General features: G+C 41.5%; 2 protein-coding genes across 2 annotated transcripts; both read left to right on the plus strand.

The window, feature by feature from the left end:
* The first annotated feature begins 1,307 nt into the window (after positions 1–1,307).
* LOC135494559 (mucin-6-like) lies at positions 1,308–12,365 on the plus strand. The gene is made up of 15 exons (XM_064782648.1): positions 1,308–1,723; positions 2,189–2,270; positions 2,914–3,219; positions 3,555–3,797; positions 4,344–4,574; positions 5,213–5,440; positions 6,029–6,265; positions 6,487–6,792; positions 7,118–7,360; positions 7,986–8,216; positions 8,786–9,016; positions 9,524–9,748; positions 10,265–10,501; positions 11,597–11,902; positions 12,223–12,365. Exons 1-15 carry the CDS (start codon positions 1,598–1,600, stop codon positions 12,363–12,365), a joined length of 3,375 nt encoding a protein of 1,124 aa, XP_064638718.1. The 5' UTR covers positions 1,308–1,597.
* Positions 12,366–12,369: 4 nt separating this feature from the next.
* LOC135494558 (uncharacterized) lies at positions 12,370–26,499 on the plus strand. The gene is made up of 13 exons (XM_064782647.1): positions 12,370–12,437; positions 13,262–13,492; positions 14,170–15,054; positions 15,337–15,425; positions 15,673–15,984; positions 16,292–16,651; positions 16,927–17,061; positions 17,437–17,641; positions 17,967–19,317; positions 19,499–19,670; positions 20,107–20,199; positions 20,712–20,907; positions 21,161–26,499. Exons 1-13 carry the CDS (start codon positions 12,398–12,400, stop codon positions 21,793–21,795), a joined length of 4,704 nt encoding a protein of 1,567 aa, XP_064638717.1. The 5' UTR covers positions 12,370–12,397; the 3' UTR covers positions 21,796–26,499.
* The last annotated feature ends 1,227 nt before the right edge of the window (positions 26,500–27,726 follow it).

Consider the following 27,726-nt stretch of genomic DNA (forward strand, 5'->3'; position numbering starts at 1 on the left):
CGGTTCTAAAAGGTAACTGTAGGATATGCATGGTCCACCTTGAGCACCATGACTGGCCGATTCCCATTGTGTTCGGTGCACCAATGGCCGGCAGAGTTCCGATGGCGTTGAATAACACATTGATCTTTGCCAGGCTTGGCTTGGCTGGCCTGGCATCGTCACTTTCGCATTGTCTGAATGGGGACCATGTCTTTTACTGATTTATTCGATGCGGGAAGTGTGGCTTGCGTGAGTTAATCATTCGCTGGACTGTTGCCTTTTAGAACCGAGTTATGTGTTACCCAATATGCCGGGGCGTGTCAGGACAATAAGACTCAATATTATGTGACTCATTAATGCTAAGGTGTGTCAAACGATGTGCTCTATATAATTATGTAAAGATGAATTGTAGATCATCAGCTGATTCAGAGTCGCCTTTGTTCCCAGTGCACATGAATGGCATTCAGAAAGGTAATAGGGCAGTTAGATAATGTGAAACCTGTACTGGTGTCTGTGTATAAGTAGCAGGCAATTGGAATATACCTTATACCTGAATCAGCTTTTATGCTGGTTAGATTACTCGTGAGCAGATTTAGCTTGCATAAAACAAACACAAACACATTGTTCGGCAGCTATTTGGCCAGTGGCATGGATCGGCCTATGCTCCTGGTTCATTGGTTGACTACAATGGAACACCTTCAGCACAATTGCAAGATTTCGTAAGCCCCGTCGGAAACATGATCCGTCGGGGCGCAAAACATGATGAACTCTTGCGATTCGTGATCTTTTCCATCGGTAACTGATCTGTGCCATAGTGAGGCGCAAGTCTTGTCATGTCTAACCGAATCGCCGACTGATTTCTTCCACGACTTCGTGGGTCAGACGCAGAGTGATCCAAAAATGTCCGTCGGCGCCTGATCTGTGCCCGTCGCAAGGTCGACCTGACATCAGCATAACATGGAGCCAGAATCGCAAGTCGTCAATAATATCGGAAGAAAACTTAATCTCTCTTTTCATGCATTTCCACGAGTGTTTTTTTCATGGTTCATGACCATAACAAGTCTTATCTGCAACCTGTAATCCTTCGTTAAAACCATTAGAAGCCCGCCAGATTCTCCTTTTTGTCCTGTCATGTGTCGCCATCTAGTAGCATACGTCCACGGCCTCTAGCGGAGTGATATAGACTATTCTATTAGACTTTATCAGGGTAAAAGGTGGCATCACCTGACTGTAGTAAAGCAGCTGCGGACAATGCGATCAGTATGCCACGTCATTAGAGGAATAACGTTGAAAACAATTTGGAGACGTCTTTTCTGCCGTCATGTGGTGCCACCTGTTACCCTGATATGGTCTATTCGAATCAAAAACTGATGTCGATAAAACGGTTCCGCATCGTGCCACACCGTTTTCAGTGTGAACACTTAATACGAATTAAGGTTTAAATTCAATTCGAATTAAAACTAGTGTCAACAGAACTTTATTTCAACATTCAGCACATCGGGAACCATCAGACATTTACAATGTCATCTTGTTTCTTTATAGTGTTGATGCCACCAAAGACACTGGCACACTAGGGAGGCTGGCAAACGACGCGTGGAATGGTGCAGACAACTGCCTAATGAAAAAGGTTTTAGCAGCAGACGGGAGTCCAGCCCTCTGTCTTTTTGCCAAACGTGATATAAACATTGGCGAAGAACTACGCTATGACTATGGAGTAGATGATCTACCTTGGCGATCTCAAAAGGTAAGCTTACGTAGGCCTAGTAATCAATAATTGCAGGAAACTCCTTCCGCATGGCTTAATGGTCAGACTTTGGGTTAAAAGGCTTACTGAAGGACTGCACAACAGAATATAGGTATCCTCAGCTACCAGGGAAACATTTCGGTCACTTGGGTAGGCCTACTTTTAATATGTCAAAGAAAATCTCAATTTCGCCAAAAAGTGAAGATACTGCAGTCTCACGTAAGGGGGGGGGGGCAGTTTTGTTGTATTAAAGCTTAAATATTGGACTTTTATTAAAAAGATTTAATATTACACCATGATGGATTTCAGTGTGCTGTAAGTCCATGAGCACGTGACTATGCATGCAATGCGAGTGAAATAAATGTAGTATCAAACGTCTCCTGAGAGCGTTTTTAATTGACTGACAGAGGGAGAGACTGAATGACTGGAATGTGTGACATGTTCGTTTTTTTGCTAATCTTTCAGAATGATACATCTCGTACAGGTATTCAAACACCATCTGACTACCCTGACCAACATATGAAACAAAAGAATGATAAATCGGAGGGTAAGAATGTTTGTTGTTTAAGCAAAGGATAGATTGTAGTTGAATGAGCAACTAAAATCGCTGATCATTGTTTTCTTTCGGTCCTATGTGATCTAATGGCATTTAACAATATAATTGTAGATAGACCTAGCAGAGATAACGCCCTATTCGGCGAGGACCCCCTTATGACAACCGATGACATAACCAGAATCATCAGGGGTCGGAATTTGTGCAAAAGTCATTCGTGTTCTGATGGTGATCAGGTCAAACTGAATGTGGTGAACAACATTGTGATACCATTAATATACACGGGTTGCTTTATATTGGATGTCAAATAAAATGATCCACTCACCATTTCTACAGCCAAGGAAGTATTGGGTTGTTTGAGAAGGAATTCGGTCTGCCACTGAACTCAGCCACTCAGATGAGACATATTTCATCTAAGTAACCACAGAATCTGGGCTACAAGAGGAATCAGCATAGTTGTCTAACATATTCAATATAAAAGGTCCTTCTTGTGCTATTTTGAGCGGTCCATAAATCAACCAACCAGTAGTCAATATCCCACTCGTCACAGATTATCACTGTCTAGACCAAAACAAATGATTTGTAAATACAAAACATAATGCTTATTGATTGATGCATCTAATTAACTTATTTTCAGGTAGGAACATAGAAGCAACAACAACCGAGGACAAAACGGCGTCCAAGAATCAAGCGACGACCGAAAACGGCTACAGGCCAGCCCTGATGAAGTCGACAAGCGACCAAGTAGCCTCCAAAATGGAGAAACAATACCACATTCAAGTACCAGAGAGTTCACGTTCATCTGCTCTCACACAGGGACATTGCCAAGTCATAAAGAAAAAGGAACGTGAATCGAAGACTACGACGGCGCAAGACTGCATTGCTCAAACTACCCTGGTCCCCATGGTGCCGAAAAGTGCAGTTGTTGTGCAACCTAGGAAAGGTGAGCTGACTTTCCTGACTTGAAAAAAAAATGTTGCGAAGTTTTAGATCTGCTGATGTGCTACTGAAGGCCACTAATTGCCCCTGGTGTATTACATAAGACCACTGTGAGTGTCCCGCTATCAGTGGAAGACATCGATCAGTGGAGGACATCTATGAGAAAATGACCAATGGGCAACTCATCCCTGGTCTCATTTAATAATTGGTTGCACAAGGCGTCCTCCTCCATACACGAAACTGCAAATTATCATATATTTCTTTTTCTTGGTACAGCACTGAGTTTAAACGGTCAGAGAATGAAAGTAATGCTTAATGTTTATGTGCATTTCATTTTAGGTAGTAAAATGAAACCACGACCAACGCATGAATATAGGGCTTCGAAGAGGCAGAGAAGATCAAGCTCAGGCCATGACGGGGCTTCATTGCCAGAAACCCACAATTGCCCTGCTCAGGTGCAGAGACACGTTACCCCAGTCTGCAAGAACAAGAAGGAGCCATCAGAAACAACGAATGATCAGGTCCGCACTTCAAAGGTCACAATTGCTGTAGAGAGTACAACAGCCATGCAGCCAAAAATATGTAAGTACTGAATGTGTTGATAACCAATCTGACTCTCTGGGGATGAGCATAATAAGTTGGTATTTTGTGTCTTCACGTCGCATTTGAGTGATCTCGATGCTTTATGCAGAGTGGCATTTAACAATCATTTTACATATACAAATTACATTTCACCTCAGTATGAGTTGATTAATGGCAGTATCATGTTGTGCGTGTCGAGCCAATATTTCTGGTTTGCAGCCTAAGTGTTTAACGTAAAGGAAACGTTCATAGATCCAGTTCAGCTCAAAGCAGATGATAATGCGGTCTTATAATTGATTGAGTCCACACTACTCTGCATACCCTGTCTTCAGAGTGCTTTGAAATTCGAAGGAATGAATTCAACCTTGATTTCGTTAATGACTTACTTCATGTGAGTTTTCGTGTACGCCAAAGCATAGCCAATCACAGAAATATCATTCTTACCTCACCTTGTTAATGTCACCTCTAACAGCAACATCGTATTGTGATCTACATGCAGTTTCGGTCGTTTCCTGGTATTCATAGGCACATGTAAATTCATTACAGGTAAAAAGGTCAGGCCACAAACCAACCGGAACATTATGGCTATCGAAAGGCAAAGGACAGCTATCGGAGCCAGCTCAGCACAGGGCACGGTTCCATTGGGAGAAACCCAAAGTATGCCTCCCACGGCACAGAGCCAAGTTACCCCGTTTGTTACAATGCCTACAGGTCACAGTGAAACTACTCAGGTCCCCGTGGCGCCTCACACACCAGCTGTTGTGCAAATTAAGAAACGTGAGTAGAGCAATATTGTGCTAAATGTCATTGACTTGTTTTGATAAATCATCTTACTAACTGATATCACCAGCCCTTTCAATCAATAACACAATCACATCAAATTGACAGATGTACTGCCACCCAGCCCATGCGAAACAGTTAACTGCTTCCTACACTTTAAAAAAAATGAAAGTGGGTCACCAGAGAATGAGGTCCCAATTGCTCGGGTCCACACTACTCAGCATCCCCTGGCATCAGAGTATATAGAAGTTAATTGACCAGCCTAAGAAATATGAATAGCGGCTCACTACTTGTTTTTCCTTATCACTATGCAGCACATATGGAAATTACTGTGTCAGACAAATTAAATCCTACATCAACAACCTCTTGTTGTCTTAACGGAGAAATAATGAGCACTTCACTTAGTTGGTTAAAATTTACTTAAAAAATCGAAGATATGAATTCGATCCCGATTACGTTAATGACTGTTTTCGTATGAGTTTTTATGTACGTTAAAGCATAGACAATCACAGAATTATCACTCTCGCCTCACCTTGTCAATATCACCTTAATCAGCAACATCGTTGTGATTACATGCAGTATTGGTCGTTTCCTGGTATTCACAAGCCATGTAAGCACATGTTTATTCATTACAGGTAAGAAAATCAGACCACCACCCAACCAGACCAGTATGGCTATCGAAAGGCAAAATACCTATATCGGAGCCAGCTCAGCACAAGGCACGGCTCCATTGGGAGAAAACCAAAGAATGCCTTCAGCGCAGAGCCAAGTTACCCCGTTTGTTACAATGCACAGGGATCAAAGTGAAATTACTCAGGTCCCCGTGGCGTCACGCAAACCTGCTCTTGCGCAAGCTACGAAACGTGAGTAGAGCAATCATTTGCTAATCGCCATTGACTTGTTTTTGTAAGTCATCTCACCGACTGATATCATCAGTCCTTTCAATGAATTACACAATCACATCCAATTGACAGATGTACTGTCGCCCAGCCCATGTTCAAATCATTGAAGCAATCAATTATTTCCGATTGGCCTTTTTTTGCCTGGCACACCACTAACCCAAGAACACACACGACCACACCCCAAGCCTGACTGGGGGGCTGGTGAGCGTACCGTCTCTGAAGCCCAGGAATGCAAAATCTATTAGTAATGACTTTTTGCTGATAAATGAAAACATTGTGTGGTAAATATTGTAAACGAACTAAACTGGGCTCCCAGTCTGTTCGACATTAGAGGTCACCGCTGAGGACCTTTTGCTGATAAATGAAAACATTGTGTGGTAAATAATGTAAACGAACTAAACTGGGCTCCCAGTCTGTTAGACATTGGAGGTCACCGCTGAGGAGTCGAGTTCGATCAGTGTATCAAGTTGTATATGTGCCTAATGCATTCCTCCTAGATCTAGTCACCTACAATCTTAGGCTAACAATATTACTACAACTTTATTTTAGGAACGAATGTCAAAGTACCACCATCCAAGAATAATGCAACTTTAAAAGAACAGCAGACCGATGTTAGATCCAGTTCAGCCCAAGGCGTGGCTCAATTGCCTGAATCGCCCAGTTTGTATGACCAGGCACAAATACGCGTTCCTTTGATTCTCAAGAAAAGGGAAACTATATCGAAGTTCGCAGAGGCTACGGTCCCCATGTCATCAGAGGGATCGGCAGTTGTGCAGACTCAGAAAGGTAAGTAGCAGTTTAATTTTGCTAATAGTCAGCATTGTTGTCTAACATATTCAATTTGAAAGATTTTCCTTAATATGCTCTTTTTTTTAGCGTTCCATTAATCAACTAATCAGTAGTCAATATTCCCACTTGTCACCGATTATCATTTTTTAGACCAGGAGAAATAGTTTGTAAGTAAAGAACATAATGCTTTATGCTTGATGCATCTAATTAAATTTTAGGTAGGAAAATAGAAGCAACAACAACCCAGGACAAAACGGCGTCCGAAAATCAAGCGATGACCGAAATCGACTACAGGCCAGCCCTGATGAAGTCGACAAGCGACCAAGTAGCCTCCAAGTTGGAGAAACAACATCTCATTAAAGTACCAGAGAGTTCATTTTCATCTGCTCTCGCACATGGACATTGCCAAGTCTTAAAGAAAAAGGAACGTGTGCCGAAGACTTCCAGGACGCATGACTATAATTCTCAGACTACCCTGGTCCCCATGGTGCCGAAAAGTGCAGTAGAGGTGCAACCAAAGAAAAGTAAGCTGTCTTTCCAGACTTGAAAAAAAAATGTTGCAAATTTAGATATGCTGGTGTGCTACTGAAGGCCACTCCTTGCCCCTGGTGTGCTGCGTAAGACCACTGTGAGTGCCCCTCTATCAGTGGAGGACATCTATGAGAAAACAACTCTGACCAATGGGCAACTCAGACCTGGTCTCCTTAAATGGTAACAAAGGCTTCCTACTGCATGCACAAAACTGCATATTAACATATATTTCTTGTTCAGGGAACAGCACTGAAGTGCAGCGGTCAGAGAATGAAAAGTAATGCTTAATGCTTAATGTTTATGTGCATTTTATTTTAGGTAGTGAAGTGAAGCCACCACCAACGCATGACTATAGGGCTTCAAAGAGGCAGAGAAGATCAAGCTCAGACCATGGCAGGGCTCCATTGCCAGAAACCCCCAGTGGCCCTGCTCAGTCGCAGCGACACGTTACCCCAGTCTGCAAGAAAAAGAAGGATCCATCTGAAACGACAAATGATCAGGTTCGCAATTCAAAGGTCACCATGGCTATGGAGAGTTCAACAGCCATACAGCCCAAAAAATGTAAGTAGCAGTGGTCTTGATTTTTTTGTGTCGTCACGTCGCATTTGAGTGATCTCAGTGATGAGTTGATTAATGGCAGTCTCATGTTGTCGGTCCTTCCGGCTTGCGAATAATGGCAGTCTCATGTTGTCGGTCCTTCCGGCTTGCAGTCTAAGTATAAAACGTAAAGGAAACATTTATAGATCCAGTTCGGCTCAAAGCAGAACAAACACAGAGTCACATTCTTTAAAGCTTTAAGTAAAATAAAAGAGGTACCTAAAGAATGAGGTCTTCAGTGCTCGGGTCCGCACTGACTGCTCAGCATCCCTTTGCTCGGGTCCACTCTACTCAACATCCTATGGTTCGAGTCCACACTACTCAGCATCCCATGGTTCGAGTCCTTACTACTCAGCATTTCCTGGCGTCAGAGTGTTGAATTTACTTTGTAGTTCGAAAGCATGAATTTAATCCCGATTTTATTGATGACTATTTTCATGTAAGCATTCATGTATAAGTAATTAATAACAAAGAATCATATCATTCTCACCTCGTCCTGTCAATATCACCTCGATCAGCAACATCGTTGTGATAACATGCAGTTGCAGTCGTTTCATTGTATTCATAAAAACATGCAAATTCATTACAGGTAAAAAGGTCAGACCACCACCCAACCAGACCAGTATGGCTATCGAAAGGCAAAAGACCCATATCGGAGCCAGCTCAGCACAAGGCATGGCTCAATTGCAAGAATCCCAAAGTATGCCTCCCACGGCACAGAGCCAAGTAACCCCGTTCGTTACAATGCCTACAGGTCACAGTGAAACTACTCAGGTCCCCGTTGCGTCTCACACACCAGCTGTTGTGCAAGCTAGGAAACGTGAGTAGAGCAATATTTTGCTAAATGTCATTGACTTGTTTGATAAATCATCTTACTTAATGATATAATCAGCACTTTCAATCAATTACACAATCACATCCAATTGACGGAAAAACTGCCACCCAGCCTATGCAAAACAGTGGACTGCTTCCTACACATTTCCAAAAGTTTGAAGAAAAAAGAGAAAGTGGGTCACCAGTGAATGATGTTTTAATTGCTCGGGTCCACTCTACTCAGCATCCCCTGGCTGTAAAATTACATCATCGAGCGTATAGATGTTTTAGACAAATACAAGACAAGTCGTTGATCAACAACCTCTTGTTGTCTAAATGGAGAAATAATGAGCTACTTGTTTGGTATAATTTGCTGCAAAATGCGAGGGAATGAATTCAACCCCGATTACGGTCATGACCTTTTTCTTGTCAGTCCTCATGAACGATGATGCAAAGACAATATTACTCTCACCTTACCTTGTCAATAGAACATCACCTCTATCAACCACTTCGTTGTGATAACATACAGTATCGGTCGTTTCCTGGTTGTCATAAGTAGATGTATATTTATTACAGGTAAAAAAGTCAGACAACCGCTCAGCCAGCACTGTATGGCTATCGAAAGGCAAAAGACCAATATCGAAGCCAGCTCAGCACAAGGCACGGTTCCATTGCAAGAACCCCAAAGCATGCGTTCCCTGGCACAGAGCCAAGTTACCCCATTTGTTACAATGCACACGGGTCACAGTGAAACTACTCAGGTCCCCGTGGCGTCTCACACACCAGCTGTTGTGCAAGCTAAGAAACGTGAGTAAAGCAATCCTTTGCTAATCGTCATTGACTTGTTTAACTGCTTCCCGCACATTTCCAAAAGTTTGAAGAAAAGAGAAAGTGGGTCACCAGAATGCTCGGGTCCACTCAACTCAGCATCCCCTGGCATCTTGTGTATAGATCTTGCGCAACCTAAGAAATTCAAATAGTGGTTCGACCATGTTTATCCTTATCGCTTTGCAGCAAATATAGAAATCACTATTTTAGACGAATGAAGTCGTCGATCAACAACCTGTTGTTGTCTGAACGGAGAAATAATGAGCACCTAGTTGGTCAAAAATCAAAGAAAGTGATTTGATCCCAATTACATTTATGACTGTTTACATGTAAGTTTTCAAGTTCCTAAAGGCATAGACAATCACAGAAATATTACTCTCACCTCACCTTGTCAATAGCACATCACCTCTAACAGCCACATCGTTCTGATTACATGCAGTATCGGTCGTTTCCTGGTATTCATAGGCACGTGTTAATTCATTACAGGGAAAAAGGTCAGACCCAACCAGACCAGTATGGCTATCGAAAGGCAAAAGACCTATATCGGAGCCAGCTCATCACAAGGCACGGTTCCATTGCAAGAATCCCAGAGTATGCCACCCATGGCAGAGAGCCAAGTTACCCATTCTGTTACAATGCACACGGGTCACAGTGAAACTACTCAGGTATCTGTGGCGTCTTACACACCAGCTGTTCTGCAAGCTAAGAAACGTGAGTAGAGCAATCATTTGCTAATCTTCATTGACTTGTTTTTATAAGTCATCTTACTTGTCTAACTGATATCATCAGTCCTTTCAATCAATAGCACAATCACATCCAATGGACAGATGTCACCCAGCCCATATTCAAATCAGAGAAGCAATCAATTATTTCCGAGAGGCCTTTTTTGCCTGGCACACCACTTTTGGATTTGAAGCCAGGGAACCCAAGAACACACACGACCAAACCCTGACCCTTACTTGGGGCTGGTGAGCGTACCGCCTTTAAAGCACAGCAATTCAACATCTATATGCCCTTTTACTGATAATTGAAAACATTGTGTGCTAAATATCGTAAAGGCACTCAACTTGGCTCCCAGTTTGTTATTGGATATTGGAGGTCACCTCTGAAGGGTCGACTTAGATCAGTGTATTAAATTGTATATGTGCCCAATGCATTCCTCCTAGATCTAGTCACCTACTTTTGTTACAATCGTAGGCTTACATTTCTATTACAACTTCATTTTAGGAACGAATGTCAAAGTACCACCATCCCAGAATAATGCAACTTTAAAAGAACAACCGATCAATGTTAGATCCAGTTCAGCCCAAGGCATGGCTCAATTGCCTGAATCGCCCAGTTCGTGTGAGCAGGCACAGATATACGTTCCTCCAATTCCCCCAAAAAAGGAAGCTATGTCGAAATGGGCAGAGGCTAAGCTTGGCATGCCGTCGGAGGGATTGGCAGTTCTGCAGCCGAAGAAATGTAAGTAACAGTTCTGTTTTGCTATTGGTCATCAGTTTCTGAACCGTCTTTCCACAGGCTGCATGGATGCAAATTTTATAGGTTGACTTGCAATCGACCGTAACACTCATTTCAACAAAAACAACCCTCAAAGCGCACAAAATGTAATTGACACTATCTCACATTTGCAGACTCCAATATGGATGATGACTTCATTGTTGATTAATGATGGAAATAGACATGAAGGAAATTCAAATGATATTTTTTTCGATTTTAAGACCGACTGCACGGTTTGATAAATTTCTACCTGGATGAAATAGAAACAAATGGACGATTGTGTAGCTTTACTAGGGATGCCAAGCAGTCTTCAAAAGCTGGACATCAACGTTTGCTGTATGAGGATGATGAAATGCAGCAGAAAACAAAGAACCAAATTAAATATGCAGATCTATATGATGTTGACTACCCCACATTGCAACTTCTTCTGCGGGTTAGGAACGATCCTCAAAACATTAATGACAGTGGCCATGTGTTCACTGTTCTTGCAGATATTGTTTTGGAGGACTTTCACCGCCGAGTGTCTGTTAAAAGTAGGCAAAGGATAGATATAAGCAAATGATAGATTGTAGTTGAGCAACTAAAATCCCTGATCATTTCTTTCTTTCGGTCCTATAAATGTGATCGATCTAATGGCAAATATCAATGTTAGATAGACCTCGCAGAGAAAACATCCCATCATTCGATGATGAAGTATCAGTGCGCGCTATGGCTAGGACTCCCTAGACTACATTTGCGAGCATTATGAATGATGATGCACATAAATAACCAGAATCATCAACTGGGGAAGGGTTAAAGTTAGTGCATAAGTCATTCGTGTTCCGAAAAACTCTGAAAATGCACACTCTGGTAGCATTGGTGTATATGTTAAATAAACTGACTCAAGCGTAATCAGCATAGTTGTCTGACATATTCAATTTGAAAGATCTTTCTCATGGCCATGTGTTCACTCCCGCTTGTCACCGATTATCACCTTTTTGACCCAAATAAATGGTTTGTTAGTATGATACATAATGCTTATTGCTTATCATCATGTTGATGCATCTAATTTATTTTTAGGTAGAAAAATAGAAGAAACAACAACCCAGGACAAAACAGCGTCCAAAAATCAAATGATGACCGCAATTGGCTACAAGCCAGCCCTGATGAGGTCAACAAGCGACCAAATAGCCTCCAAGTTGGAGAAACAACATCGCATTAAAGTACTAGAGAGTCCACGTTCATCTGCTCTAGCACATGGACATTGCCAAGTCATAAGGAAAAAGGAGCGTGTACCGAAGACTACGACGATGCAGGACTATGTTGCTCAAAATATCCTGGTCCCCACGGTGCCGAAAAGTACAGTAGAGGTGCAGCTTAAGAAAAGTAAGCTCTCTTTCCAGACAAAAAAATGTTGCAAATTTAGATCTGCTGGTGTGCTACTGAAGGCCACTCCTTGCCCCTGGTGTGCTGCGTAAGACCACTGTGAGTGCCCCTCTATCAGTGGAGGACATCTATGAGAAAACAACTCTGACCAATGGGCAACTCAGACCTGGTCTCCTTAAATGGTAACAAAGGCTTCCTACTGCATGCACAAAACTGCATATTAACATATATTTCTTGTTCAGGGAACAGCACTGAAGTGCAGCGGTCAGAGAATGAAAAGTAATGCTTTATGCTTAATGTTTATGTGCATTTTATTTTAGGTAGTGAAGTGAAGCCACCACCAACGCATGACTATAGGGCTTCGAAGAGGCAGAGAAGATCAAGCTCAGGCCATGGCAGGGCTCCATTGCCAGAAACCCCCAGTGGCCCTGCTCAGTCGCAGCGACACGTTACCCCAGTCTGACAAATGATCAGGTTCGCAATTCAAAGGTCACCATGGCTATGGAGAGTTCAACAGCCATACAGCCCAAAAAATGTAAGTAGCAGTGGTCTTGATTTTTTGTGTCGCCACGTCGCATTTGAGTGATCTCAGTGATTAGTTGATTAATGGCAGTCTCATGTTGTCGGTCCTTCCGGCTTGCGAGTAATGGCAGTCTCATGCTGTCGGTCCTTCCGGCTTGCGGTCTAAGTATAAAACGTAAAGGAAACATTTATAGATCCAGATCAGCTCAAAGCAGAACAAACACAGAGTCACATTCTTTAAAGCTTTAAGTAAAACAAAAGAGGTACCTAGAGAATGAGGTCTTCATTGCTCGGGTCTGCACTGCTCAGCATCCCTTTGCTCGGGTCCACTCTACTAAGCATCCTACGGTTCGGGTCAAACACTACTTAGCATCCCATGGTTCGAGTCTACACTACTCAGCATTCCCTGGGGTCCACTTTACTCAGTATCCTATGGTTCGGGTCCACACTACTTAGCATCCCATGGTTCGAGTCTACACTACTCAGCATTCCCTGGGGTCAACTTTACTCAGTATCCTATGGTTCGGCTCCAACACTACTTAGCATCCTATGGTTCGAGTCCACACTACTCAGCATCCCATGGTTCGAGTCCTTACTACTCAGCATTCCCTGGCGTCAGAGTGTTGAATTTACTTTGTAGTTCGAAAGCATGAATTTAATCCCGATTTTATTGATGACTATTTTCATGTAAGCATTCATGTATAAGTAATTAATAACAAAGAATCATATCATTCTCACCTCGTCCTGTCAATATCACCTCGATCAGCAACATCGTTGTGATAACATGCAGTTGCAGTCGTTTCATTGTATTCATAAAAACATGCAAATTCATTACAGGTAAAAAGGTCAGACCACCACCCAACCAGACCAGTATGGCTATCGAAAGGCAAAAGACCCATATCGGAGCCAGCTCAGCACAAGGCATGGCTCAATTGCAAGAATCCCAAAGTATGCCTCCCACGGCACAGAGCCAAGTAACCCCGTTTGTTACAATGCCTACAGGTCACAGTGAAACTACTCAGGTCCCCGTGGCGTTTCGCACACCAGCTGTTGTGCAAGCTAGGAAACGTGAGTAGAGCAATATTTTGCTAAATGTCATTGACTTGTTTGATAAATCATCTTACTTAATGATATAATCAGCCCTTTCAATCAATCACACACTCACATTCAATTGACGGAAGAACTGCAACCCAGCCTATGCAAAACAGTGGACTGCTTCCTACACATTTCCAAAAGTTTTAAGAAAAGAGAAAGTATGTCATCATAGAATGAGGTCCCGATTGCTCGGATCCACACTCCTCAGCATTCTCTGGCATCAGGGTGTACAGAAGTTGCTTAACCTAAGAAATATACATTGCGGTTCACTCTTTGTTTATTCTAATCACTTTGCCGTGAATATGGAAACCACTGTTTTAGACAAATGAATTCTTCGATCATAATTCGGCATAAACAAGTGATACCGAAAGATAAACAACCTCTTTTTTTCTAAACGGAGAAATAATGAACACCTATGTAGTTGATGATATTAGCTTTGAAATTCGAGGGAATGAATTTAACCCCAATTACATTTTCGACTATTCTCATATCAGTCTTCATGCGCGTTAAAGCATATACACGATAGACCATCGAATTGAAATATCACTCTCACCTCACCTCATCAATATCATCTATCAGCAGCATCGTTGCGATTACATGCAGTATCGGTCGTTCCCTGGTATTCATAAACACATGAAAATTCATTACAGGTAAAAAGGTCAGACCACCACCCAAACAGACCAGTAATGCTATCGAAAGGAAAAATACCTATATTGGAGCCAGCTCAGCACAAGGCACGGTTCCATTGGGAGAAACCCAAAGTATGCCTCCCACGGTACAGAGCCAAGTATCCCCGTTTGTTCACAAAAACCAAGGAGATGGGCTACATGAGGCTGATAAGTACAGAGATGAAAAAAGGCCTGAAGCTAAAGAAGGCAAAAAGTCGGACGGAATAATTTGCAGTGATGAGTTACAGCCGGTTGAGGAGTTGGTTGAAGACAGCGATGCAGATGCCAGGGAGGTAACTCATTATTATGGAGATGTAAACGACGAAGTCAGTGGTAATGTAATTCATGCAAATGAGGTCATGGAATATCACTACAGTTGTGAAAGTGATGCTGACATGGAAAAATATATCGAATATGCCACGTCTGATGATGAGAAGGATGAGCTACATCGGACAGGGGAAGTGGTTGAGGAACAAAGCAATGTCTGCCCTGCGGGAGAAAGCGAGGAGACTGGAGAGTATGGTATTGGGGAAGACGAAGCCTCGGACACGATGATTATCAAAGATGATGACATTGAAACATCTCTTGACGAGGAAGGTGTTTTTTTATTCAGTGAAACATCTCTTGATGAGAAAGATGTGGTTATAATCAGTGATGATTCCTTGCTGGCTGATGGGATGAGTGCAACAGGAAACGAAAGTTTTGGAAGAGGTCAAAACCTGGACGTAGATCATAATGAAGAAGTAGACCAAGGAACAACAATAGCAGGAGATGAACGATCAGGAATACCTGGAAACACGAAACCTGGGGTTGGCCAAAATGGAATGTGCAGAGGAGACAAGGAAACCGAAGGCGAAGATACCAAAGGTACAGTTATTGTCTTGCCTAACACTTCTTATCTAATGCATTTCCAACCAGAGTCGTTATGGTGACTTTATTGCTAGGTACTGATGACTTTCATAGGTTGCATGAATAGTCAGTAGCCCTTCGACAGGTATTCTTGGGAAATTTTGCTGAACTGCTGCAAAGTAATCACAGATCTACATAAGGAATTCATAGTGAATGTCATGGGCGGGGGTAAAAACGATTTAGAACACCACTATGCTTTTGCGAACAAACTAAATATGCTTTTGCAAATATTTCTTCCAGATAACGCCCTCCTGCATTCCATGCTGCTTCCCCTCACCCCTGAGAGTCTGGTTCTTCCTCTTAGCCCAGATAGCCTATTTGATTTTGAGGTGAGTATCCAAAATAGGAACCTTTCTATAAGTGTACGATAAAGCAAACCACAAACAATGGCCCTTGGGTCCAACAACTCCCTCAGTACGTTCAGATCACTGTCCCCAACTTCTGTCAACACTAGCTTCGGAAAAGAAAGCAAGGTGTTACAAAAGGAGGCAAGTGACCCAAGTTCCATTACCATAACTCTTGTCATTTTGACCAGGATTAGCATCAAATCATGCTTTTCCATCTTCACTTTAACAGGATGATCATCAAGTCATGCCAGTTGTCACATCTACCCCGTCAACTCATCCAGGCAATCACATGGAACCAAGCAGTCTTAACTTTTCAGAGGAGGCGCACCAACCACAAAATGAAGGTGGCCATATCACAGAGTTGATAGGAAATGGTACCAGTTCAATATTCATGGAAAATGATGCGGATACATCATCCTCGTTTACGGAGGGATATGGCTGTGCCGATGACGAAATGAGCAGAGATGTGAAATCAAGTCAAGGGTTGTTAGAAGATATCGTCAACTCATTCATGGCAGAGGAAAAGGATAAAACTATGCAGGTTAGCCCCTCCTCTTCCCATGTCGTTTTTGGAGTGAACATTTCACTGGTTAACCAACCTAATACTTAATTGCTGGCCTCGTTGTTGATCAATCAAGAGTTCTCAGGGGATTATGATAATGCTGGCGCTTAAAAAGTAGTGACAATGCCACACTCACAATGTGTCTGCATGATGGTTTGGTCTTGTTATGCTAGCATTTCATTGACAAAGTCGTGATCTGATTTTAATGAAGGGGTGAAGGGTAGGACCAGATTGGCGATTATTTCCTACTGTATCAACTTTTATATTCATTTTTCATGTTTTGCAGGCTGAGCGAACTCCTATACCAGCTGTCATTGAACAACAACTTGATTGTAATCGCCAAGTAATAAGTGAAAGTTCAGCCGCGGAGGACTATGTTCATCGATCTCCAGATAATGAAGGTTGCATATATGCAATGATGGAATGTTCGGTTGATGATGGTAGTAATTCAACCTCAATGGAAGTGGTAGATGAAGACGATAGCGAGCCCGGGTCCAGAGGGGAAAACACCCAAGATTCCTTTGATGATACGACCAGGGGAGAAATAGATCGAGATGAATCAAGTGATGATGAGTTAAGTGATGATGTATTTGAAGAGGAATGCAGCAACCCACCCAGGAAAGATGGATACATTAACACCGACTTGGTGAGTCCAGATGAGTTTGACCCATTTGACTGTAAGTGTAACGTGTAACTATGGACATTCGTTCATCTCTCAAAGGCATTTTAGTGGGTCGGGGTGCTAACTACCCCCCCCCCCCCCCACATGAGCAGTCAGTGCTTCGGGTTGGTAGTAGTGAATCTCCCCAATGTCTTTCCAAAACTTGTCACCAATTCAATTATTTTGCTACCTTTTCTCGGAGCTTTCATGAAATATTTACATAGAAAATCCATCTAGTCATCTTTAATGACATTTTGCAGAACAAATGCAATGCGTCTGAGGCACCATGCTATGATGATATGTCTGAAGATGATGTCAGCACCATATCCAAGGGAGAGGATGGTATTAGTATTAGCACCACAACCAAGGAAGAAAGGAAAAAAAGCACAAACAAAGTAAATTCAAACATTTTTCATTGCATGTTCGAGTTGGATAACAGTAGTGGGATGGGCAACAGTGACGTGAAGGAAGTTGTGGCCGAGGGGCCGCAGGGGGGGGGGAGAAAACCTAAATGAAACTACCACAATGTGAAGACCTGGACTTTTCATTTAGCTATGCAGACCCAACACAAGAGAACGTCCTCAGTACACATGCACATGAGTCTACATGACTGGTCCTATCATTGATAATTGAGGTGTACTTCACCGATGTTATACTGTGGCATTCGATCTACTCAAAATGAAAACATTGAGTCCACACAGTGATATGCGGACATTTTCTTGTTTTTCGGTAGTTACTGAATCATGCATTGTAGGCCTATTTCTTTCAAGGATGATGACAAACAACCATGCCTGGCCCCGGAACTATTTGTCAATGTCAGCCATTTAGACCATTTGAGGGCGGAAGCCTGTTCGGAAGGCAGTTTTGATACTAATGGTAGACGCCATTCATCTGTGGAAGAGAAGGGTGCCATAACATCTGGAAAACTCGAAATGGACAAATCACCAAAGCAACTGCCTTCGAAGTTTCCATCAGGTTGGTACACAATTTGTACAGACCGATTTCAAATTATATTTCAGACAACTTATTTCACGTATAGTAGCAGCAGCAGCACCACCACAAATTTGTCAACGAGTGAAATTAAATGGTACGTTCATCGTTCAACGCAACTGCACCATAGTAGGCAGTGAACAAGATGTGACCGTTCATGTTCCAACATCATCTTAGTACTGACTAACTTCCATCACTAGAAAAATATGCATATTCTGATGCATCACCTGCACTACGAATTAAGGAACCACGTGACTCCACCTTAAATATTCTAAGTACTCCATATTGAAATTGTTCCATTTTCTTTCAGTGACTGTTCCAACATACCAGAAAAAGGACGGTGGAAATCGGCCCTATGACAGACGGCAGGCGTGTTTCTACTGTGGTGAATTGAAGGCAAAGTTCCCGAGGCATTTAGAAAAATGCCATGTTGATGAGGTTGAGGTCGCTCGAATTTTCAATTTGACTGACAAGCAAACTAAACTGAAGGAAGTGGAACGTATAAGGTTAAAGGGAAACTTCAACCATAATGTAAAGATTTTACAAAAGGGTGAAGGCGAACTCATCGTAGCAAGACGTCCAATACAGCATCGAGATGCCAATGAATATATTCCTTGCATCCATTGTCTTGCATTTCTTCACGAAGATGAAGCATGGAGACATGCAAGGGTTTGCCAATTCAACACCAAATCAAGTGGTAATGATGATGACAGTCGAGATGACGATGGTGACGATGGTGATGACGAGGATGAGGATGACGACAATGACAAAAACGCCAACGGATACAAGGGACACTCGATTAAAATTCAAAGTCGTATCTTTCTTGATGCTGCAACAACAGGAAGAGACCCTAACTCGGCTGACTTTGCCGATCTACACAGTGTTATAATCAGTCCGATGAGAAGTAATGTGGTGAAAACGATCATAAAAAAGGACACATTAATACTGAAGCTGGGGGCAATTTTGTTGAACAAAATTGGTGTGAAGAGACAAAAAGTCATAACACAACGTTTGCGCCTTCTTGGGAGATTCTTGCAGGAGTTTCGTCAACTTAGGGACAATCCATTCATCGGTCTATCTGAAATAATTTGCGGAGAACACTTTGATTCTGCTGTCAAGGCTACCCGAAATCTTTGTTGTGTTAGCAAAGAAACAACAATGGCGGGGGTGAGCCTTCTGAACACTCCATCAATCGGACTACAACTGGGCCACTCGCTTAAAAAATGTGCGCTCATCAAACATGGCATCGGATTGAGAACCATGGACAAGGACAAATCGGATGAAGCACACGTATTTTTCCAACTTTTCAATGCTGAATGGACAGAACTGGTTTCGTCACACGCGCTCCAAAGCCTCAAAGAAAAGAAATACAATAAAGTAGAGTTAATTCCAGTGACAGCGGACTTGCTTAAGCTTCGAACATTTCTTGACAGAAGTATTGTTGTTTTGGAAGATGAGCTGAGGAAATCCCCTTCTGAGAATTCGTGGAGAAGACTGTCGGAAGGTATCTTCTCCATCGTTACCTTGTTCAACAAAAGGCGAGGAGGGGAAGTGGCAAAAATGGTCGTTGGTTGTTTCACGAACAGACCAAACTGGAAGGAAAATAGAAATGAAGATATACTTCTCTCCCTCTCCCAGTTGGAGCAAAGACTCTTGGAAAGGTAAGTGGGTCTTAATTTATTTTATACACAATAACAATTAGACGGCTATTGAGGAAACGTTTTGTGGACTTTAAACGAGTGATTGAAAGCTAAGTCTGAAAATCCCATTGCACAAGGGTGTGGTATGTCATCTTCGTCCCATTTAAGGTGGTTGAAATATCGGTACTTATTCATATTTCAGCCTGGACATGGTGCAGTTACCAGGCAAGAGAAACAGAAAGGTCCCTTTGCTTCTCAAACCAGAATGGGTTAGACCGATGGAATTGTTGGTGGAGAAACGATCTCAATGCAACGTGGCAGGCCAATATTTCTTTGCCGTGCCTGGGTCTAATTCATATCTATCCCCCTGGAAGGTAGGTTGCATCAGTTCGAGAAGATGTTAAAGGGGAACAGTATTCTGATCGAAGACATTGTTCCATTTTAACGTTCCCTGATCAATTAAAAATCCTGACAAAAACTTATGAGACAAGTGAGGTAAAACTGGAAGTGGAAGCTATATGCGCATTCCGTTGATGCCATCATTGTAACACCCATGACTGAGCACCACCAAGGCCCTGAAAAAAGACTTGCAGATTTTTTCTTCTTCCAAGTCTCTTCACATTAGCCCTTTTGCAGGGAGAACCTTTTTTTCGTGCCTCCATTACTCTCATGAACCGTACGTCACGTTCTACGGGCTCCGTTTTGACCCCTGAAACTAGACGTGGGACCCCCTTCTCTTTGCCTGCTTAGTCAAGAGGTAACTTCTTCACGGTTGAGGTCGGGATATAAAACCCTCCTACCTATTTACAGGTTCTCAATCGATTTGCCAAGGACGCAGAGTGTACAAGACCGGATCTCATTTCGACAACTCGACTAAGAAAATACACCGCGACAGTAACCCAGGTAAGGAAGATTTAAAATAGGAGGTCACTGGAATAACGTGTGTAATGGACATTTGAGAAAATACTTGTCATAAATCGTAAATAATCATAAATCATGGATTTCACTTGAACAGACATTCCAATAACAGAAGAGAAAAGTTAGAATGGACGAACATTTTGGTGGAGTTCTTGGTTAGCATGTGATTATCTGCAATTGAGTTGAAGGGGATTTGAACCTCTGACATTGAGATTTAAGTGGTTGCATCAAAGTACTGGGGATTTAAATGCTTGCAGCATCAAAATACTGGGGTTTATTTTATCAGTGTTTAACGATATAATGCCTACCGTTAAAATCGTATTCCCCCCCCCCCCCATGCACATCACACTGCTTTTGTATTATGGTTCATTTGCGGACCACGCATATTGCTGTTTCGTTAGTCAACTCTCCCAAAATATAGCATACTACGAACACTTTCCCATTTCTTAACCATCTTAGCATGCTAATGCAAATGATTATCCCATCTGTTTTTTCAGATACTTGGTTTGAAGCCTGGTGAACTTGAGTGGTTGGGGAATCACCTGGGCCACACTGTAGAGGTGCACAAGGATTCGTATAGGCTACATGAATCAACGATTGAGATGGCAAAGGTGTCGAAGGTGCTGTTAGCAATTGAAAACGGGACAGCGGGAAATTTCCAGGGGAAGTCCCTAAATGATATTCACATTGATGGTGAGTTCAGACCGGATTTTTCTTCAGTTACTTAATGACTGATGTAATGATCAAGTTATTTTCCCCTTACAACAACAGCAACAACAACACAACTTTGAACAGACCAATGTATCGTTCAACATGTAAATATGTAAAACGTTTTATAAATTCTACAGCTGCAACAACGCAAATGTCGATGATGCTACCACATCCACTCAAATGTCGATAATTCTGATCTAGCCATCTCTTCAAAATAATATTTGTTACATTTCAGATATTAATATGCCAGCTCAGCATGAGAGTGACGACGACCAAGCTGGACCCAAAGGTGACGGAGAGGGGAAAAAGACACGAAAGCAAAAACCATTAAAGCCAAATAAGAAAGTTGTAAAGAGAGGTGCAGAAACTCATGAATCACCAGATACTTCGATTAACAGCAGCGACTCGAAGGCTGAGGGTGGCAAAGAGTGGCGTCACCCAAAACGTAAGAGTATAAAGACACCAACTTATAATCTAAGCGATGATGATACGCGTGATGACTCGACGATTGATGAAGATTATAAAGAAGAATCGTCTGAAACAAGCACTGACTCTGGGAATGACAGCTTAGTAGTGCCAAAACTGCCTAAAAAGGTCCTCCCAAAGCCACAGGCTCAGAAAAAGATTCCCAGTAAAAAGGTCTGGGTAAAATGGTCGAATACTGACATAGGCATAATACAAAATGCTTTTAAGCGCTGCATTCTAAATGAAAGGGTGCCACGAAAGGCTGATATTGAGAAAGTTGTTGAAAACTACCCTACCTTAAAGCAACGATCGTGGATGCAAATCAAAAGTAAGGTACAACACCTGATTAAAAATAAGATGAAGGTTACTAGCACCATTATGGAAAAGGCCAAGCAAAGATTGTGAGGGATATACTTTCAATTATGCCAAAATATTGTCTGTGGTGGTAATCCGCCTAACATGTGCTGTATCATGATTTTCACTTAAGTTCAATCCCCTTCCAAATGTTTGCTACTTTGAATGCATAAAACTAGATCGATTCCCAGTTGGTCTATAGTCGGATGCATAAGTAAATGTCACTGCCATTTTGGGTCACTGTGCAAAACTACTGGGCCGACTTCTTCAAAGTTTGGTTTTGAATCTAATTTCGAGACCCAAGAGGATTTTCATATTTCAGTAACCATGGTTACGAAATAATTCTTTTGTATGTATTGGTGTACATTGACGTAGTGCATTGATTTTTACATTTTCGCCTCTGTACTGCTTGTTTCTGGATGCATTTTGCAGACACATTCAGGTTAATTTTTTTTTCGTGTGTATCTTCAAAGGTGCCAAGTTTCATTTGGAACTATCCATTAAAAAAAAAATCGGGCCCGTCCAGGCCTACCCCAAAATGGCCAAGGGCTCCAAAGTTGACAATTTTTTCCTCGTGATTTGCAAATCTCTAACCTGAAAATTGTGTTGGGTCCCGAAATTATATTCAAGAAAAAACAAACTTTGAAGAAATCGGCCCAGTAGGTTTTGCACAGTGACCCGAAAGGGCAGTGACATTTACTTATGAATCCGACTACTGTTGGTATTTTGCCATCTTTCAGTCATGCCAAAGAAAGTTGCATTGTTCGTGACGGCAATCCGTCCAAACATAGTTTCTTTAAAGGCATGAAACCGTGATAGAATTCGAGTTCTCTCGAGTGTATTGTCGACACCTTGCTCACGAGCTAGGTGGACATCCCTGAGATAGTCTAGAGTATGAACATTTTCACTGGGGTTTAATTGTTTAGTCATGCCAAAAAAAGTTGCATTGTTCGTGACGGCAATCCGTCCAAACATAGTTTCTTTAAAGGCATGAAACCGTGATAGAATTCGAGTTCTCTCGAGTATATTGTCGACACCTTGCTCACGAGCTAGGTGGACATCCCTGAGATAGTCTAGAGTATGAACATTTTCACTGGGGTTTAATCGTTTAGTCATGCCAAAGAAAGTTGTATTGTTCGTGACGGAAATCCGTCCAAACATAGTTTCTTTAAAGGCATGAAACCGTGATAGAATTCGAGTTCTCTCGAGTATATTGTCGACACCTTGCTCATGAAACCGTGATCGAATTCGACTCATGAGCTAGGTGGACATCTCTGACGTGTATGTCTTTTCTGTAGTTATTTTCATTATTTCTGTATGCACAGTGAACTGCATTGGTTATTGTCAGCACAAGCATATTTTCCTGGCTCTGGGGGCGGGAATGCGGGATAATTGAGAAATTTAGAGAAATCAAACAGGTTCCAGACATGGAAAATATGCTTGTGTTCAGCTTTGGTGACAACGGTGCTATTACCATTGAGCCCCCCACCATAGCTCACAATGTTTTAGTCACATCTGATAATGCAGTTCGAATGTTATTGAAAAGGAAATGTTCTCATTTTAATTTCGAACGATTTGATATGAAGGCATTTCAGTGTCTTATATCATGCCTGAATAAAGGTACTACCATTCCGATTCATGACAATTTGCTATATCTCACTGTAGAGATCATATGTTATCTTCAGTTAGAAGAGTCAATAGTTTGTGATTTAATGCCTATAATTCAAAATGGACAAATGGCGCCATATCTTAAAGTGATGCATACTCTTCTGTGCAGCAACTATTGTGACACCGTAGAAAATCTTTTCAGAAAGTGCAAGTTGCCGACATCTTTATGTAAAAGTGTTAGCCCCAGTTACCGCAACTTTAAGCAAAAGTACCGAAATGCAAAACGACACAATGAACGGTTTGTAACAAAATGTCAACCCCACTGCAAATGCAAAACATGTTCAAAGCACCAGTCTGAAAGAATGCGTCAGATGTTTTACAGTGACGAGAGCGGTTATTCTAACCCGTATTATGGTGGTTTTGAAAGATCACCATTGCAAAATCTTTAATTCTAAATATGTTTGTGTCAGAGTGTAAGATATTTTGGCAATATATATCATATAACAGTGTATTCAATGTTAGCGGACATTTCCAAAACAATGTATTATAATGGGCTCCAGGAAAGAAATCAACTGCTCTCTCACTGTTTGCATTTTACATGAAATTGCCTTTTTGATTAGGAGATGACTATTATTTTTTGAATTGATTTAATACTTTTTTAAAGCTAGATGAAATTAGTATCTACATTTTGAAATAGGGTGCCAGGCTAATTATAATCATCATCATCGAGAAGCATCATGGTTCTTCTGGACCATTGACCAGAAAATGTATCCTTTGTTTTAGCTGAGTAATACTCAGCGCTACATATGCATGCGTTATATTACATTCTGAAGTTTGGTGTATCATTAGACACGGTTATTCTTTGAACGACATTTATTCTAAAACACTTTTTTTATAAAGCGGGTTTTCACCTCCCACAAAATCCTGTCATTCAATGGATTAATTAGATGGATTAATTAGAATTTTTAATGGGGTTTTCTAGACACAAAATCCTGTCAGCAAAGTGTGGCTATGAGTGGCATCAGCCAAAACCCAAAAGGTAAGAGTATAAAGACACCAACTTACAGTCTAAGCGATGATACGCGTAAAGACTCGGTGGTTGATGAGGATTATAAAGAAGATTCTTCTGAGACAAGCACTGACTCTGAAAATGATAGCTTAATTAGTAGTGCCAAAACTGCCTAAAACGACCCTCCCAAAGCCACAGGCTATGAAAAAGATGCTGAGTAAAAAGGTCTGGGTCAAATGGTCGAATGCTGACATAGGCATAATAAAGAATGCTTTTATCTTTGCATTCTAAATGAAAGGGTGCCACAAAAGGCTGATATTGAGAAAGTTGTTGAAAACTACCATACCTTAAATCAACGATCACGAATGCAAATCAAACGTAAGGTACAACATCTGATTAAAGATAAGGTGAAGGTTGTAGCACCATTATGGAAAAGGCCAAACAAAAATTGTGAGGGGTATATACTTTCAATTATGCCAAATATTGTATCTGGGTGTAATCCGCCCAACTTGTGGTTTTGAGTCGCCAAGGTCCGTCAGCTTAGGTCTAAGTGTCTTGCCCAAGGACATAAAGAAGAAACAGCATTCTGGGCTCGTAATCTGGAGGTCGTTGTTTTGAAGTAAGAAGGGTCATTGCTAACTCTTACCTATTATTGCTAGTGTGTGTTATTTGATGATGTTCACTCATGGTCAAAAGTTTATGGACACCATTATTGCACCTTTTCTCAAAAACGGCTAACCTCTTGAACCCAAGTTTTCACCACTTGTGGAACAACTTCTTGGCTATCGACTGATATCACAGTTGATATTAAGACCAATAGCATAACAAAGTTATTACATAATTTTGAGAGGCATCTTTTTTACTTCTTTGGTAATAAATTTTTCAAAACCAAATTTAGCCTACATAATACCTTACACATTGCTAAAACTTTCTGTGAACAACTTTTGGAAAATCTCATTTCGGCTTTGAGATACATTTTCGGTATTTTAATATTTTCGTTTTTTTTTGCAACCGTATCATTGAGAGGTCATACCCAAATACGGATTGGCACCAATTTAGCCCAGCTATCAAATCATATTGCTGAGAAAAGTCCGATACTTGGAAGTATCAAAGTTTTCGAATCATAATTTTGAGACGTTCCCTTAGTTGAAAAAAATCACCAATCATTCAGGGATGTGTACTACCAGAATATATCGAAAAATCAGAAAAAAATCTCATCTCAAATTTTGATTACTTTTCATGATCTATCAACATGTTTTCCAAACAATTCTTCACAGCAAGTCTAATCATTGTTATCCGTATGATGCCAGAGTGCTTCGAAAAATTCATCAACAAAAAAGTGAAAAAAGATGCCTCTCAAAATTATGTAATAACTTTGTTATGCAATTGGTCATGATATCAACTACTTGTGTGATATCATTCGATAGCCAAGAAGTTTCTCCACAAGTGGTGAAAATTTGGGTTCAAGATGATCAGCCGTTTTGAGAAAGTGTTCAATAACTGGTGTCCATAAACATTTGACCATGAGTGTACATCAATTGTTACCAGATATCCCAGTCGGTGAAATGAAGGAGCATAATGTGCTCACTGGAACAAATGTTTGTTCATGGGGGCGAGTGTCAAATATGATGTCTTTTTATTGCTGTTATTGGATTAGTGATCATTTCCGTTGGGGTTTTCACTTCATGAAATCCTGTCAAGTGTATATATGATCGTTTTGTGCGTGGCTGGGGAATCATCTTCCGATCGCACTTTTGCATTAACCAGGGGGATTAATTCTACCGAAATCATTTAGAAGCCTTTCAAAGAAAAGGTCTTGTGGAGGCTTTATTATTCCGGCTTTTTTCGCTATTTAGTGTATTGTATGTATGTTGCATTTTAGATGTAAAATAATAGATATAATGCATTTTAGATGTCAAATAATGGTCACATTGAGGCACAAGACCATGAGAAGCTTTTCGGTTCATATTGAAAAGAGTAACATGTAACAGTCTGAATAGGGCCACTAGACATGGAGGTAACACAGGGTTCATTGTAGAAATTTATATGTTAGGCAGGGTATATCATAATGCATGGGAAATCATTTGTTAATAAATGTAACGAGGATTTGTAGATTAATAAACGCAATCAGTTATTAAAAAAAAACACTTCCTTCTGATTTCATTTTTAGTAAAGACACTGGGTCAGTTCTAGTCATGATTTTTAACTGCTCAACTATTATTTTATACTGTATTCTGGAGCAAGAGCTGCTTGTACAACAGTCAACAGTTGAGAACAGTGAAAAGGAGATACGTGTTGAAACTGCTGGCCTTTCCGAGGATTTCAATCAAGCCTCCTCTTTGCATCCCACTACGATTTCTACGCTAAGGGCGTTTGTTGTTGGCCATAGTAGGACGCGTAACACACATGCCAGCACGATGGGGCCAGATGGTACTGATCCTATCTCGCTATCTCCTCTCCTGTCCGTCAGCTGTTAAGGAGTATGCGTCCACCAGAACTCTAGGGCCTAAGGGCGTCGATCTTGATAATCGAATTAAAGATATCCGACAGGGCATCGGAATCATAATCAGGAATCCCCACCCCATCCCCGACAGATTATGCTGCCTACGGTAGTCATTTGATGTAGCTCCTACGTAACGGTGTCTATTTCAAGTAGGTCTATGCATGTATGTAAACAGAGAGGGACAGACTGTCGGAGAGGCAGGAAGCCACGTTGTCTGGATTCAGTGTTGAATCATCGTCCTGGGTTAGCGAGTTCATTTCCTCATGAAAGAGTTCAATTTCATTTCCTGCGAAGGAGAGAATGTGTACTGAAATATCCTATGAGGAAAGAATTTTTTCTTTGCTTTAGAATCACCGAGAAAACGCCTGGTCTGTGAATGTTGTCCAGATCCCTGCTGGTCTTCGGCCCTGTAGAAACTTGATGGTAGCAAGGTTTAAAACCTTGGCTTTTCTAAGATACAAAGACACGAGTATCGCCACCAGCCGGCTTGATGTGAATCTGAGACCCGGTTGGTGGTGCGTATTTGTCTAATCAACTGTCTTGGGAAGTGGCAAGAATGCTTGGCTAATTTTCGGGAAAAAAGCAAAACTGTCCTTCCCACCGGTGTATGCGGAAAGAATTACAATAAGCAGACCACAACCCAGCGCCACAGCCTGAATGTCCAACGACTTGGCACTCATGCAGCCCTTGCATGGTGACAGAACGCTTCAGGTTATTTCATAGTCAAGTGAATTTCCAGATTCACATCACATGACCATGAGACATTGTCACAAAAAAGTAACTGGAAATTGGGCATGCTCCGTCATTTCTCGACCCGAAATATAAGTTTGATTTTTGACGCGTGTCACCGCGTTTGAACGCC

This window comes from Lineus longissimus, chromosome 10 (assembly GCF_910592395.1).
Source record: "Lineus longissimus chromosome 10, tnLinLong1.2, whole genome shotgun sequence".
Lineage (NCBI taxonomy): Eukaryota > Metazoa > Nemertea > Pilidiophora > Heteronemertea > Lineidae > Lineus > Lineus longissimus.

Excerpts from the sequence above, each read along its gene's own strand:
- LOC135494559 (XM_064782648.1), top strand. The coding sequence starts at position 1,598 with ATGAAAAAGGTTTTAGCAGCAGACGGGAGTCCAGCCCTCTGTCTTTTT. Across the intron at positions 3,220-3,554 it reads TGTTGTGCAACCTAGGAAAG|GTAGTAAAATGAAACCACGA; the intron begins GTGAGCTGACTT and ends ATTTCATTTTAG. Across the intron at positions 3,798-4,343 it reads AGCCATGCAGCCAAAAATAT|GTAAAAAGGTCAGGCCACAA; the intron begins GTAAGTACTGAA and ends AATTCATTACAG.
- LOC135494558 (XM_064782647.1), top strand. The coding sequence starts at position 12,398 with ATGGCTATGGAGAGTTCAACAGCCATACAGCCCAAAAAAT. Across the intron at positions 13,493-14,169 it reads TGTTGTGCAAGCTAGGAAAC|GTAAAAAGGTCAGACCACCA; the intron begins GTGAGTAGAGCA and ends AATTCATTACAG. Across the intron at positions 17,642-17,966 it reads GCCTTCGAAGTTTCCATCAG|TGACTGTTCCAACATACCAG; the intron begins GTTGGTACACAA and ends ATTTTCTTTCAG.